This window comes from Mastomys coucha, unplaced genomic scaffold (genome assembly GCF_008632895.1).
Source record: "Mastomys coucha isolate ucsf_1 unplaced genomic scaffold, UCSF_Mcou_1 pScaffold4, whole genome shotgun sequence".
In the NCBI taxonomy this organism is placed as follows: domain Eukaryota; kingdom Metazoa; phylum Chordata; class Mammalia; order Rodentia; family Muridae; genus Mastomys; species Mastomys coucha.
The window spans coordinates 38376550-38392072 of record NW_022196910.1 but is presented as its reverse complement, the minus strand read 5'-3'; the positions used below and the strand labels follow the sequence as shown (position 1 = coordinate 38392072).

The 15523-nt window shown below is 37.2% G+C and overlaps 1 protein-coding gene across 1 annotated transcript in view; it reads right to left on the bottom strand.

The window, feature by feature from the left end:
* The window catches only part of Osbpl8 (oxysterol binding protein like 8), a 139116-nt gene that overhangs the window by 24657 nt on the left and 98936 nt on the right, over positions 1-15523 (bottom strand). The window contains exons 6-10 of the mRNA XM_031350376.1: positions 9460-9537; positions 7216-7317; positions 4990-5193; positions 2996-3080; positions 1732-1904 (exon numbers count right to left, since the gene is read on the bottom strand). Of these exons, the coding sequence (XP_031206236.1) occupies positions 1732-1904; positions 2996-3080; positions 4990-5193; positions 7216-7317; positions 9460-9537 (642 nt within the window). The remainder of the gene's footprint in view (positions 1-1731; positions 1905-2995; positions 3081-4989; positions 5194-7215; positions 7318-9459; positions 9538-15523) is intronic.

Here is a 15523-nt window from a genome sequence, read left to right as displayed (position 1 = left end):
TGTCAGATTTATCAGAATACATGTCTTGGTCCTTAAAGTGCTGTCTTTCAATCTCACTGTCATTCAACCTTAGTGATAATTACAAGGAAGAACAAAGGAAGCTAAGAAGACAAATTCATAACTGGGAGTAGTATGGCATTTACTGGAAGCTTACTATGAACTATGTTCTAAAAGTTTTATTTAGTTTATTAATCTTTGGAATTATCATGCTAGGGAACATTCTTCTACTTCTTTTACAGATCAGTGGACAAAAGGCACAGAGACATAAACAGAAGCTTGCAATGGTGAGAGATGACTAACAAAACTCTTGCCTCTCTACTCTTTTTTTTTTTTTTTAAGATTTATTTTATGTGTATGAGTACACTGTAGCTGTACAGATGGCTGTGAGCCATCATATGTATGGCTGCTGGGAATTGAACTCTGGACCTGTGCCTTCCTGCTAGCTCCGGCCCCCTCACTCTGGTGTAATATACTGTAGCTGTCTTCAGACACACCAGAAGAGGGCGTCAGATCTCATTACAGGTGATTGTGAGCCACCATGTGGTTGCTCGGATCCGAACTCAGGACCTTCGGAAGAGCAGTCAGTGCTCTTACCCGCTGAGCCATCTCGCCAGCCCGCCTCTCTACTCTTGGGGCTAAAATACTCACAACAAAATGCAGACTACACTTGCTACACCTGCTCACCTCCTGCCTCATAACCACATTTCCAGAAGCAGGGCCACTGCCTTGTCTGGTCTGAAGAAAACACTAAGTCAGGACTATCAGGTTCTCAGTCAGTAAAATCTGACTTCCCACCATGAAGAGCTCCAAAGTAATCCAAACTAACTGCTAACAATAGGATGGAAACATGCTCTGAGCTATATTTTTCAGGGAACAATGGAAATAACAGTTTCAGTTTAAGGGAATAAATCTGTAGCCCCAAAATGAAGCTTTAAATGATAAAAGGAGGGAAGGGGTTGTTTTCTGTAAAGCAACAAAAAGAGGCGGAAAAAGATCCGTGTACTGCACCACAGTTTTGCCAGGGAAATATTGTTAGTATTAGCTACAGTGAATACTTTAAGAGGTAAAACCACAAGCCAAAGAAATTGACCCCTCAAAATGCTTCCATAGGACCTAGATAGGCTCAGTGGTTAAGAGAACTGGCTGATCTTCCAGATGACTCAGGTTCAATTCCCAGCTCCCAAATCATATGTAACTCCAGTCGCAGGGGCAGAACACCCTCTTCTAGCCTCTGAAGGCACTGTGGGAACATGGAGCACAGATAGGCATGCAAACAGGCAAACCACACCCATACATACTAAAAAAACCATAAAAATGCTTCACAAATGGCAGGCAAAACCCAGTGTCATTACAAAACATGCTACGAGAAGAGCAGTAGAAGGGAAGAGTGATCTCATTGTTTCAATGCAAGACTGCTTCACATGGCATACAATGTTCAAACTGATCTTGAAATGGGATTCTAACAGAAGTAGAAATCACTCTTAATGGAAGGTACATCATGCACAAAAACAAAGGAGACACTCAGCTCACTTGTACCTGGAAAAAAGAACAATGACACAGGCTAGAATAAAGACAATAAAGCCCTATGCCTGATTTATAGCAAATAAACTAATAATAAGGCACGCAAATTTCAATACTAAACACATTACTAAGGTAGTAGAAATGATAACCAACTTAATGAGCAGGATGGTCTCCAAAAGTTATTATCAAATTAGCAGCAAGAACTACTTACTGGAAGTTGTCACCACTGTGGAGGTTGTTAGCACGCAGTAAACCATACAGAGTCACATGTGTGCTTTCTGATGAAATGCTTAGGTCATGTTCCTTCCCTTCCCTGATCATGGTACGTTTAAGAAGACTAGAACATTTCAAAGCCAACTCCAAAGCATCCATCCAGCACCTTCCTAAAGCATGGATTAGAAGCAAGAACATGAATGAGGCCAGTGTTTATTTCATTTAACCCTCTCACCTTTAAACATACTGTTTCTTTGACAAGCAAGCACTGGAAATTTAAATGTAAAAGTTTGCCAGGATTTTAATGCAATCCTTTGATTTTTATATAAATGCTTTTTGAATAACAAGCATTTTAAAATCACAATAAATAGGAGACAACATGTATTATGTAAGCAAATCCAATCTAAAATAAACTTTATCTCTGAAACCTTAGAACATGAGCACGCAGCTTTAAAGTGTCATACAAGGTATATAAGGCAAGCATCATACATAAAACACAGTTAAGAGAATATGTTCCTACTGGCTGAAATACTGTTTCATCGTGGAGTTACATGTCTGTCCTTGCATGTAGCATCCTTTTTACCTCCATGTAGAATATTTTGTTGGCTTGTACTGTTCAGTCACAGGCCTTCATGTGACATCCACATATGCTCTGATGCAGAGTCACCTAGCACTTGAACACTGTAAGATTCCTTACAACAAGCTAATCTAGACCATACAGGGTGACAGTAAGGAACAGATCCATTATCAATTAGAAAGTTTTGAGGTTATGTTGCATATGTGTGTGGTGTGTTTTGCTTTTTTTGTATTATTTGCCAATTGAATTATGTATCTAGCTACAGAGGTGTGTGTGTGTATGTGTGATGTGTAAGTTGTCTGTATTTTGCTTTCTTATATAAAATAAAACAAAATCAATGTTATTTGTTTCATAAATGTTAACTTAAAAATATGACAGCTTATAGGTTACATATCTCTCTTAAAATGATAATGTATAATGAATTACTATCAAGTCCCCAAAGGATTAATGTGTCAGTGGAAAGTGGAAGAAAAACTGAGCTGTTAACACTGTTCAGTTACACGTGTCCTTCTATCAGAGTTCTTGCCTGCAAAGCTAGTAATGTGTTCATTGCTCTACATTGTTTATGATTATAGGATTTTCCTTCAATTGTCTATGAACACATCATTTCTTCCTAGGTTAACACAAAGTAATATGCAAAATAATCCTTTAGAGCTGAGAGCCAATCCATCAAAAAATATTTACCATCTGACTCTGAAGTAGCTCGGATAATCAAGTAACTGCTAGGTAAAGGCTGAGTTATGGATCCAACAGCTTCACCCTTTGGACCCTTCAAAGAAAACACGTGAAACAGGTAAGTATTGTGATAGACCAATGATAAACCAGCCAGTATTATTTTTGTCAGATATGGATTTATCAGGCACAAATAATAATTTGAAAACAAGTTTTAATTATATCCTTAAGAATGCTAATGTTATGCTGGGCAGTGGTGGCACATGTCTTTAATTCCAGCACTTGGGAGGCAGAGGCAGGCAGATTTCTGAGTTTGAGGCCAGCCTGGTCTACAGAGTGAGTTCCAGGACAGCCAAGGCTATACAGAGAAACCCTGTCTCGAAAAAAAAAAATGTTAATGTTTAGTATTAAAGTCTTTTTCAACAAATATTCTTTCCTAATAGAAAACTGAACAAATAATATCATTTGTCACTTAAATATTATCTGTGCGTATTGCTCATATATTAAAGAAAATCTAATATCTAACATACTGACACAATTTTAACAAAATTTCTCTTACAGGTTTTACTATATGAGAAATATTGTATTCCTAAAAATTTTTAAAAAGTTACTGGAAATATATTTAGATAAAAAGAAATCAATTATATATACACTTTATAATTAATTAATATTTGTTTTAAATATTGATTACAAAAACCTTGACTTTTTACAAACCAAGAGAGAAAATTGCTTCCTAACTGTGGTTATTAGAAAACACACACACACACACACACACACACACACACACACACATACCCCAAGGGAACACTGGTAAGTAATTAGTACCACACCAAGACTAAATTCAGGTGTGGGGCGGTCCCTAGAACCTAGGTACACTAGGACCTAGAATTGGACTATCTAGATTTTAATCTTGTCACTTACTAGAAAAACTACTAAAGTAATCACTTTAGGATTCAATCTTTTATGTATGTCAGGAGAAATCTGTATCCTTCGCTTAAGTATGAGGATGAAACAGACTCCATTCAAAATACCTCTATGGGTTAAGTTCTTTGCTCCATCCACATATGTTGCTCATCTAGTAAGAAAATCTAAAATTTACCATACTAATACAATTTTAATGTTAACAGGAATTTTCATCCTATAGGTCTTACTAGGTGAGAAATACTATGCTTCTAGAAGTATAAAGTAGGTAGCTGGACATTTAGTTATAACTCGCTAGTAAAAAAAAATTCAATTCTAAAAGAAAAATAACTCTGTAATCCTAAATTTATTCCACAATGAATGTAGACTACTGTGTTTAAAAAGCCCACATCTTTTCCTACACACCAATCTTGCCTGGTATGTAGTCCTTTACTCAAGGTGAACAACTTAACAAAGCAGTGATCCCTCGGTGAAAGCTTAAGGTTTGGTGATCTGGTTAATGCAAACAACACTGTCTGTGGTTTGAAGAATTCCTTGATCATGAATCTGAAAAAGCATTTCTGTTTTCCTGCTTATTTCTGCTCTTATAGCATGCAGGGACCACACTGCTACTTTTAGTTATAAGACATTAGTGCTCTATCTTTACAGAAAGAACAAACAGGACAGCTTGTGCTCCACACATCCCAGCACACATCCCCATCACTACAGGAAGGCCACAGAAAGTGCCAGTCTCTGTTTTAGACAACCACTCTGATGAAATTGCACAAAGATACAATCAACATTACAATGTTACAAAGAAGAATGAGGAACCACAATTAATAAAAATAGAAATTTAATCTTCAATGACAAAAGAGAAAAATAAGATGTAATATACTGAGGAAATTTTTCAGAAAAATTGTTTTAGGTCTTAAAGGCAAGAAAAAAGTTTTTTTTTAGTACACATTCAATCATAGATAGACAGAACGAAAAAAATAAGGAAGACAGAACCAATATTGTGAGTCCTGGCCAACTGAGAAGGCCTTTGAATGACTTTCCGTACTTTTCACTGCCACTTCTACCTCAAACTTCAACAAGCACTCACATACCTTCACTGCCCAAATAGACTGCTCCAAAGGATGGAAAAGCTTGAAACAAAAGCCATCCTTTTTTGATGGGCGTTCGATGATCTCACAAGCATTCAGAAGAACTGTTCCAACCCACTGACCATTTTTCTGTGTTTTATAGATCAGAAGCACCCCAGGTTTCAGCACACACCACAGCTTGGTCCAGCTCTTCAGGGTACCACGAATCTACAGAAAGATAAGTTTATTTTAAACACTGTTATCTATTTTTCTTTCTAGACTACAGAATATTAGACTGAATAGCAGCTATCAAGATGTTTTAATCTAAAGTTATATTGCATATGCATTTACATTGAATATAGCTTTAGTCAAAAGGCTACTTCATGGCAGTGCACTGCAGACAACATTGAGTAGACATGGTCATGGTTCCTGATTCCAAGAAACTCGGGTTTTTGTGGAAAAGCAGGCCAAAGTTTCAAATACATTAAGTAGAATCCCTAACTTCCTTGATCACTCAAAGGTCATTAAATTAAACTTCCATAGTACTGAAATTATTTTTGTGGTAGCAGTTGTTACAACTGTAATTTTTATGAATAAATGATTATTCTGTCTTTTTTTTTTTTTAATATTCTGTCTTTTTTAACTTTGCTTTTCTGAATGCTTTTAATACTTCCAGGACTTCTCCTAAATATTTGTTAAACAGTAGGAAGAAGAAAAAATCCCTACCTAAATGTCCCTAAATTTAGTCCCTAAATGTGCCCTTCTTAGATAACTCTTCCCAGTCATTACCTAAGATGTGTTATATAAATCTCTAGGAGGAAGTCTTTAAATGTAGGCACATTATTTATTTTTATGAAATATTCCCCACCTTAAGCTCTAATGCCGCCAATAGTTTTATCACGTTTTTCTATCACTTCCTACATCTGTATTCACTAAAAATGTTGCTAGGCAATTCACTGACTTAACAATACCGAAGAGGTTGCCACTACTGTATTCAAATTACATTAGGAACTTTCTTCACGTTTACTCATTAAATGAAAGTGAATTGTGAATGGACATGGATATAGGGTAAATGAATGTATGACTCCTTAAGGAGTAAAGTGGGCAGAACCCTAGCAATCTAAGATGTAGCGAAGAAGGGAGACTCTGAAGCCAGGAATAAAAAGACAAAAATAGTCAAGAAAAGGGGTGTGTGTGTGTGTGTGTGTGTGTGTGTGTGTGTGTGTGTACATCTCTCTATATAAATGAGATGGTAAATCAAGAGAATCAAAGAAAATACAGTTACTCTGATATAATACTCTTGCTCTTGGATATGTAACAATAAAAAAGGCAGCTACGGTGTCCGCTTTTGAGATGCTGAGGCTAGAGGACGGCCATGTGTCCAAGGTTGGTCAGGGCTGCACAGTAATGCCTTGTTTCAAAATAATAGAGTGAGTTGAGGAAGAGAGGGATGGTCCGTCCATCCTGAGGATGTCTGGGGACTTGCAGAGGATAAGTTTGACTCTGGAAGAAAACAAGTAGGATCAAGAGCTTATATGCTCAAGAAGAGATAAAGTAAGCTGGAATGTATTTTCAGCACAAAACTGAAGACCCTTCTAGTATTTGAACTGTGTACAACCATGATGAAGACTCATTGTAAAGGGAGACTTGTTTTTAATGTTTCTAGGAATCGTTTGGTAGCAGCTCTGCTAACTCACGTACTTTCAAAGTCAGGAGTCTGCAGCTGTCCGTCAGGTAAGAATGGGAGAAAAGACTGAGTGACAAGGGTAAGAGGAAGAAAGGGGTCAATGTGGATCTGCACTCACTGCACAGCACTTTTCAAGCAAAACCTTTTTTAATTTGTTTTATGTTTTGTTTTTCAAGACAGGGTTTCTCATTCGGTAGACTAGGCTAGCCTTGAATTCAGAGATTTGCCTGCTTTTGCCTCCTAAGTGCTGAGATTAAAGGCATGCACCACCACTGCCTGGCTTAGGTATAACTTTTATATCAACGTGTCCAAATTCCAATCTGCAATAATACCAAATGATAAGTGGAATAATAAAATATTTTTATAGTGGGCTATATTAAGCAACATGGTGTCACTCACACTAATCAGAATGCCTTAGCAGAACTGCTGTTCTGATGCTACTAGAGTTCCTCTTTGTGAAGACTGGCACATAGAACACAAAAAAAGTTCTAAGCATCTATTGTTTTGTCTCACTTTCTCATCCCCATCGTAAATGCTCAGTGAGAGTTCACCCGAGCCCTGACCTTCAGCCAGTCGGCCATGACAATGACAGAGGGGTCTGTGATGGTGCTGAGCAGCTCCTTCGTGGCCCTTTTCTTCTCTTCACGGTAATTTTTCTTTTGTACCTATCATAACGTAAGCAGAAACAAAAGACTCAGTAGAAGAAACAATTTCTTACAGTTCTGGCAGTTTTGGATAAAATACTAGACAGGAGTTTTGACAAGCAGATTAGAATCTGGTTTCTATGGTCACTACTCCAGGCCTCTGTGTCTTTTTAAGTCACTACTATGCTTTCAGATGCACACAATCTATAGAAACGCACATACAAAATATCCCTTTTGATTTTTTTTGTTTGTTTTTTAGAGTTTCTATGCCTATCACGTTCTTTTAACTGTGCCACAAGTGTCCTGGCATAAATAAAATATTGACAGTGTTAGCACTGAGTGCATCGGTGAACTTATTCTAAACTCATACTGATAACATTATTTCATTTAATTACCACAATAACCCTTTCAGGTAGAATTATTATCAGCTTTATTTTACATTAAAGAACACTGAGGCAGAGACAGTAATGTGCCCTACATCACACAGCTAGCAAAATGTGAAACAGGATCCAGATGCAGACTGGCTTCCAAAACTGCTTGAAATCACCAGGCTGTTTTTCCCAATGCATTCACTTACTGGTAGAAATCTTAGCTACTAGCTTTTGATTATTACAAGCAATGCTGCAATTTCTACCAAATGGAAGTTGTGCCCCCCTTTTTAAATTAAAATCCAAGATAGAAATTAAGAAACTATGAGATCAACTTGTTAAAATATTAAATGTTTTAGTTTATTAGGTAAATTACTTCTTTAAAATAACTCAAGAAAGCAAAGTGAGCTAATAGTTATATTGCTGTTTTGTTATTTTGGATGGAGAAAGAGTAATAACCTATTAGTGTCTACATTTTATCATAAATAAGACAAAATCTATCTAAGTTAAATTTAATTGAGATTATATAACATTGTAAAGTTTAACTGTTAATTGCCTCCAATACCTAAAACTTATGGCCATTTTATTTTAGAAGGTTTTTATTTATTTTTATTTTGAGTGTGGGTGTTTTTCCACCAACATGGATGTCTGTACATCCCATATATGCAGTGTCTGTGGAAGCAAGAGAGGCTAGCAGATCTTCTGGAACTGGAGCTATAGAGGGTTGCAAGCTGCCATGTGGGTACTGGGTACTGAATTCAGGTCCTCTGGAAGAGCAGCCAATGCTATTGCATAGCTTTACTATGAGATGGCTGATGCAAATGCACACAGGAGCAGCCATGGAACACAGATGGATGTGATGGATGAGCAGGGAACAGACCTAGTAAAGAACATGTGTTCTTTAAGCTCCAAGTTCTTTGACCACTTGGGAAGATAGCCTCCACACTATACATTTCTTAAGAAAGAAGTTAGAAAACTGGGCTTTCATTGTCTCAAAATTTAAAACATGATACACGTGAAACAAAAATATATTTCTAAGGGCCTAGAAATTAGTATACTAACTTAAGTGGATGCCAGAAATGCCCACTGGCTGTTCCACATCAATGAGGTACCCTCTCTGCTCTGTTAAAGCTGTGAAGAGACTACTCCAGAGCTTGTGCTATGGCAAGCTGTAGCCTAATAAAACAGCCTGCCCTGGAACAGTCACCAAAACGTCATAGAAACATAAACACGGTGCACGTGTGCTTGCCTTTCCACTCTCTCCCTAGGAGGATACATGTCAATGTTTTGTATTAGCCCACATTCAGAAGCACATGCAAAGCACAATGTCAGAAGATCATCAACTTTGCTTTAAGACTGGCTCCTAGTAACACCAGAAGCTATATCCATAAAGTCCCACCAACATGACCACCCAAACGTGAGCCGAACAAGCACAGCACCAATGGGCATGCCAAAAGAAAACCCCCACAAGGCCTCAACCCTACACAAATAATATATGCAACTGAGGAAATCTGGATGAGGAGAAGTGGCCTTCCTCAGAGAAGAACACACCAACTGGCTATTCAGTGCCAATGGTCAGCCTTGAAAACATTCATACAAGTAACATTAGATGGTCTAAGTAGGTTATATTTAGGACTATACATACATGCATGCAATAACAATTAACAAAAGAAGAGGCATGAATTCTACTGAGAGCAGGGAGGGGTATAAGAGAGGGTTTATATAAGGGAGAAAGAGAAGGGAAAAATGTAATTACAATATATATAAAAATTAAAAAATAGTCATAGAAACTAACCTTAAGAGACTCTTTCTTAGTGAGCTTACTTGAAGTTGAGCTGTCCTTTTCAGAGCCATTATATAGTTTAGATTCAGACTGAGATGAAAAAAAAGGAGATAATTAAAACTTACATCTGTTTTACATACCACATAAAACATTATCTTTCTTACACTCTTCCCATTTGCTGCTATGATTTAAGCAAATGAGGACTTTAATACAGAGTTTTCCCCACATGGTATTTGTGTTTTCACATGCATGTATGTACACTCAAAAATTAATCTGCAATGTGAATTTAATAGTTCTAAATTTTATACTCCATTTCTCAGGATACTTCTTTGAAAATATACAATTGTCAATTATTCTTAGTATAAAAATTGCCAAAGCAGTGTTAAAATGACCACTAAAATATGCTATAAAAGGAGACCATGTAAGTTTCATCAAATTGACATACAGACTACCCACTACCTCAAATCCCCCATCTTCAAAAATTCAGGCAAACCACTTCAATTGTGGGAGTTCAACACAGTACTCCCAGGATGTATTTCTTCCCAGGATGTATTTCTTCCCACCTCCCCAGTGTACTAAACCATGATTAATGACAAAACTTGTTTTTGTTTTTGAGTTTATAGTTAAGAGTCTTCATAAAACCTTAAGAATTGAACAACACATGTTTCTGTATTCACTTTATATGTCAAGAAGAGGCCCAGAAAGGCTGATCTCTCAGACACAACGTTAGCGTAGAAGTGACTGAGCCCCAGCTCTCCTGATGCAGTGCCCGCAGTCTTTCACTAAGATGGAAAAGCACACGTTTGAGAGCTCTCTCTATAAATCTTAGAACAGTAACAGCCTACTCCCTTAATGTCCTACAAATCTTCATTTGTCAGACATAGGACAGCATACTAGCATCCTCAGTAATACTCTGGGTATCAATGGAACTTGATCCAAATGGTAGCTCCAAATGTTGAACAGCTACACCTGCATATCACTAGCTTTAACCAAGGATCCTTCACTCAATTTTATGACCCATGGTGGCAGCACCATGGTTATTCCCTGGTGATAAGACAGCCAGTATACCAGCTGAAGAAAAGGAATGAGCTAAACATTTTTAATCAACCAATGAAATGAAAATGTCATTGAAGCTTATTTATCTTGTTTATGTTAAAAATAGCTCTGGTGGTTGGCATGAAATACCTTTACATAAACGGGGCATAGATGAGGAGAAAAGGAATGAGCTAAACATTTTTAATCAACTAACGAAGTGAAAATGTCATTGAAGTTTATTTATCTTATTTATGCTAAAAATACCTCTGGTGGTTGGCACGAAATACTTTTACATAGATGAGGTTATGATGATGGTAGTTAATTGACAGGAAACTAACTGAAATTATTTTCAATGCAGAAAATAGAGTTTGACCTCCTTAAACTTTTAAGTTGCTGACCTAAGTGGATTGAAATACCAAATTGCTTGTTCTCATGATGATGGCACAAACTGTGACACCAAAACAATTTTTCATAATTACTCTTGCTACACAGCTAACTGTGTCCCCAAAACAGACAGCTCTGAGGACTTAGCCCTAAAAGGTTAACACAGCTGTTGTCAGAGGAACACAATGCATTACAACCGTCACAGAACTCTGCTTCCTACAAATAGGAAGGGCACACATTAGATAATACTGTCGAATGAAGGAAGAAGAGCACTCAAGTTGTTAGCTTGAATGTTGATGAAATTAATGGCTGTGTACTTACAAAGGACAATGTTAAGGATTGTATATGTTCTACCTCACTTACTGCTTAAAGCCACACTTAGATAGCAGTAGCATCCCCTTTACTAGTAAAAAATTTATACCTACAGATTAAGTAGCTTTCCAAAATAATACCGACAGCAAGGAGATAAGCAGAATTTTGTACCTTGGCCTAATAGTGAGCTTTGTGGTTTTGGTAATCTCACTTCACTGGTTTATTGCTTTTGAAAGCTCTTCATACAAGGCCAAGTGACAATATCTGGTTTGGCTATTATAGGATCCTACTGTCATATGAATATCAGGCAAGAAGCATGTCATGTGAGACTGGTAAATCAGAACACAGATGCCTTTAGCAGCTCTGACAGTACTGTGCAGTCTAGCTGTGACAAAACAGTAAGTCAGTAACTAAGTTTTATGACCCAAACAGCACTGCCCCAGCTTTCTCCTTAAACTTTGGTAGTGGGGTTGAACATACGGCCTCTAGCATGTTTAAAATGCTCTATCATTGTAACAGTGCTCTCTCACTGAGCTATCCCTATAACTCCTTTTTTCCTTTTTAAATTCTGAGAAAGGGTTTTACTAAGCTGCCCAGGTTAGCTTTGAATTTACAATCCTCCTGCCTCAGTCTCCTAAGTAGCTGAGATTTGAGGCATGTCCCAGCAGGCCTGACTCTGAATTAATATATTTTTAATAGACCAAAACACATGAACCATATTTGTTTCTTTGTTGAAGATATTTCATTATAGTAAGCTTTTTTTTCCTTCCTAAAAATGACTGGTCACCATCTTCATGCTGACTACAAGGCTTTTAACATAAAGGATTTCTTGAAGCCATTGTTAAGTGGCTTTAGAATGCTTAGCCCCCAACCCTGGCCCCAGACACGCATATCTAACTATTATGGCCTTTCAGGCAATGTCACTTTAAGAAGTTATTTCTCTCTTAGGTTTTAATGTCCGTGTTAGTAAAATATCCTAATTTTCTACTAACTCATAGGGTTGTTTTGGGGATTAAATGAGGTAACACACATAAAGTGTTTAACATAATACTTGGTAAATGCTGTGATTCAGGTTTCTAATTATATTCTAGATTCCAAGTGTAGTCAAAATCTGCCTTTGAGAATAAGGTATTATGTATCAAATTTCTTCTGATTTCCTTTAGAAACTATAAAATACTACAGTTATAAAAAACAGCAATTAAGAAGTTACTTTGATTACAAAGATACTTTGGATTGGAAAGAAACTTATTCAGGTAAGTATATTGTTTTGTAAAAACATGTAGCAATAACTTACAAATTTATAGGTACGTACACAGATGTTGGAGGATCGAGTTACGGGGTCTATATTACAGATACCCTTTATCCTAACAATAGGATTCCATTATCTTATTATACAATTTACTCATACTGGCCATTTTTGTCATGAAGATAATTTAAAGTTCATTTTGAAAAAGTTGTTTGGGGGCTGGAGAGCTGTCTTGGCCTTTGAGAGCCCTGATGCTCTTCCAGAGAACCAGAGCTCAATCCCAGCACCCACATGGTGGCTCACAGCTTGTCTGTAACTCTCCTTCCTGGGACTCAAAGCCCTTTTATGGCTTCTTTGGGTACAATGCATGTGGTGTACAGATATACATGAAGGCAAATCACCTATACACATAAAAATAAAATAAAAATTTAAATTTGTTGCTCCAAATTACTTAAATAAGAATGGGTAGGTTATACATTAAAATATTTAGGAACAAACTAGTTTCTATAGTTCTCTGGAAAATTGGCAGAATGAGTGTAATGTTACTAATACCGAAATGTTATCGTGTTGAGAGTTATTCACTATAGTTCAGGACACGGTCACAAGTAGTCCTGACTGCCCTTCATTTCAGTACATTGGAGTTGTTTGACACAGGAGTCACCAGCCATATATAGTTACTTAGCAGCTGAGGTGTACATAGCAGAATGAATACCCATTTAATTTTTAAAATCTACACACCAAATACTCCTGTATACAAAAATCATTGCTGTAACAAGGCCTATTTCTGTTTCAGTTATTAGTGTCCATCAAGTCTGCAGAGTTCAGTCTTCTAACCATTTCCTTATCTCCCAAGGTATATATAAATGACACATAGCTTTCTGTTTATATTTATTAAAGCTTTACAGGAATAGTGTTAAACCATATTTCCCACAATTCTGGATTCTAAGTACTTAAAAACAAGCCTTAAAAAATAATTCTACTGTATATCTCGCTATGATTAGAATACAATTTTCTTTGACTTTTAAAAGTTACAGGTTCTATATAATGACCATCAGAGCTCAGCACACACTGCTCTAAAAATGCAGCATCTCAGCATACTACTTATGTTAAGACGAAGTAAGCCAAGAGAAAAGTGCAGAAGAAAGAAGCCATTCTGGCTGCACCTTATCTGTCTCCCTGGAATAAGCCATAAATGAATGTGTAATAGGCAGAAAGAGTTCAATGACACACAGACACTGAGAAGAATCTCAGCAAACAGGATTGTCTTCTGCCTATCCTTATTCTCAATCTGTGCTGGTTAGTTTTTGTCAACTCGTCACAAAATGGAGTCATCCAAGAAAGACTCTCAACTTAAGAATTACCTCCATCATACTGGCTTGTACACATTTTCTTGATTAATGATTGATTTGGAGGGCCCAGCCTGCTGTTGGCAATGCTACATCTGGGCTGGTGGTCAAGCTGGTAAGCAGCATTTTTTTTCATGGTCTCTTCTTCAGTTCTTGCCTCCAGGTTCCTAATTAAGTTCCTGCCCTGACTTCTCTTAGTGATGGACTGTGAAGTCCAAGCTCTCCTCCCAGAGCTGGTTTGCTCAGTATTTTATCACAGCAACAGAAAGCAAAGCAGAGTATCCTCTTCATGTTTGTATTTTAAGGAGCTAAATCAATGGAGGAGGAGCACGCCACTGGGTGAGATCTCCAGCCCTTTGTTATTCTTTTTGCTCAATCAGACATGTACTCTTCATCAAACCAAAACATAAAAATATACAAGCTCCCCTAATTGTTTCTTGGGGGGAAGGAGGCATGTATTCATTTCTGAAGGCTCCAACATTAAGTGACATTACATTAAATAAATGTGTATATTTTTGTCTTGTTGCTATGTTTTTTATTATAGGGAACTCGGCTAAGAACCTTGAAATGAACTAAAAAAGAAATACACTTTCCCACCTATATGACTAAACACTTCCTCATTATATAAATACAATGTACTGGGGTTGGAAGATGACTCATTTTTAGAAGTATGAGGTCCTAAGTTAGAGTTCCAGAACCCACACAAAAAGTGGGTGTGTGTGGCCATGTGTGCTTATAATTCTAATGCTGAAGAGTGGGGAAGCAGACTCTCTGTGCTCACTGTAGCTAGTCTCACCTACATGGTTAATTCCAGGCCAATGAGAGACCCTGAATACTAGAGAAAAGATGGGTAGTGCCTAAGGAAAGACAATTATGGTTATCCCTTGCCCCCACATGCCTACATGTACACATGTACCTGCACACACATCCCCAATAAATAAATGTCCTGTGACATTATTTCACCCTAAACATACACCTTGATGTTACAAATATTCTTAAAGTTAATTATGTGTAGTATGTATTCAACAGGCATCAAAACATGCTACGTAATCCTCTCAACGAAAGCCTACTGTTGCAGATGGCAGAGATGTCAGCGGGTTAAGAAATAGTTTCCAGTGCTAGAGAGATGGCTCAGCAGTTGAGAGCACTGACTGTTCTTCCAGAGGTCCTGAGTTCAATTCCCAGCAACAACATGGTGGCTCACAGCCATCTGTAATGAGATCTGATGTCCTCTTCTGGAGTTTCTGAAGACAGCTACAGTGTACTCATACACATTAAATAAATAAATAAATCTATCTTTAAAAAAAAAAAAATGAAAGAAATCGGTTCTTTCAACCATTAAGTTGATTCCAAAAACTTTTAAGAAGCTCTCATCACTGCTACTAAATCTTATTAGAAAAAAGTTGGAAGTCAAATCCTTTGACAAATCCTCATTTAACTTTTATCAACCTATAGAGTACCACTACATCACTATAGTGGTGCTTTAAAAATACTAACTTAGAATAAACATGTCCTATTTTAATTACAGGACAGTATTGCAAAGACTTTTGTTCATTATCAGTTAAATATATATGAAGTGGAAATTTTTGGTAGTGTCATGTGATGCAGACTCCCATGGTGTTTTGCTGAGGCAGAGCCCATGGGAGGACACACGATGTTTGGAGTGAGTATAATAGAACTTAATGGACAGTGATGCGGCTCTTGCATAGCTAGCTTTGCAACAGTTCACTGGTCTCTCATCTTCACTGATCTT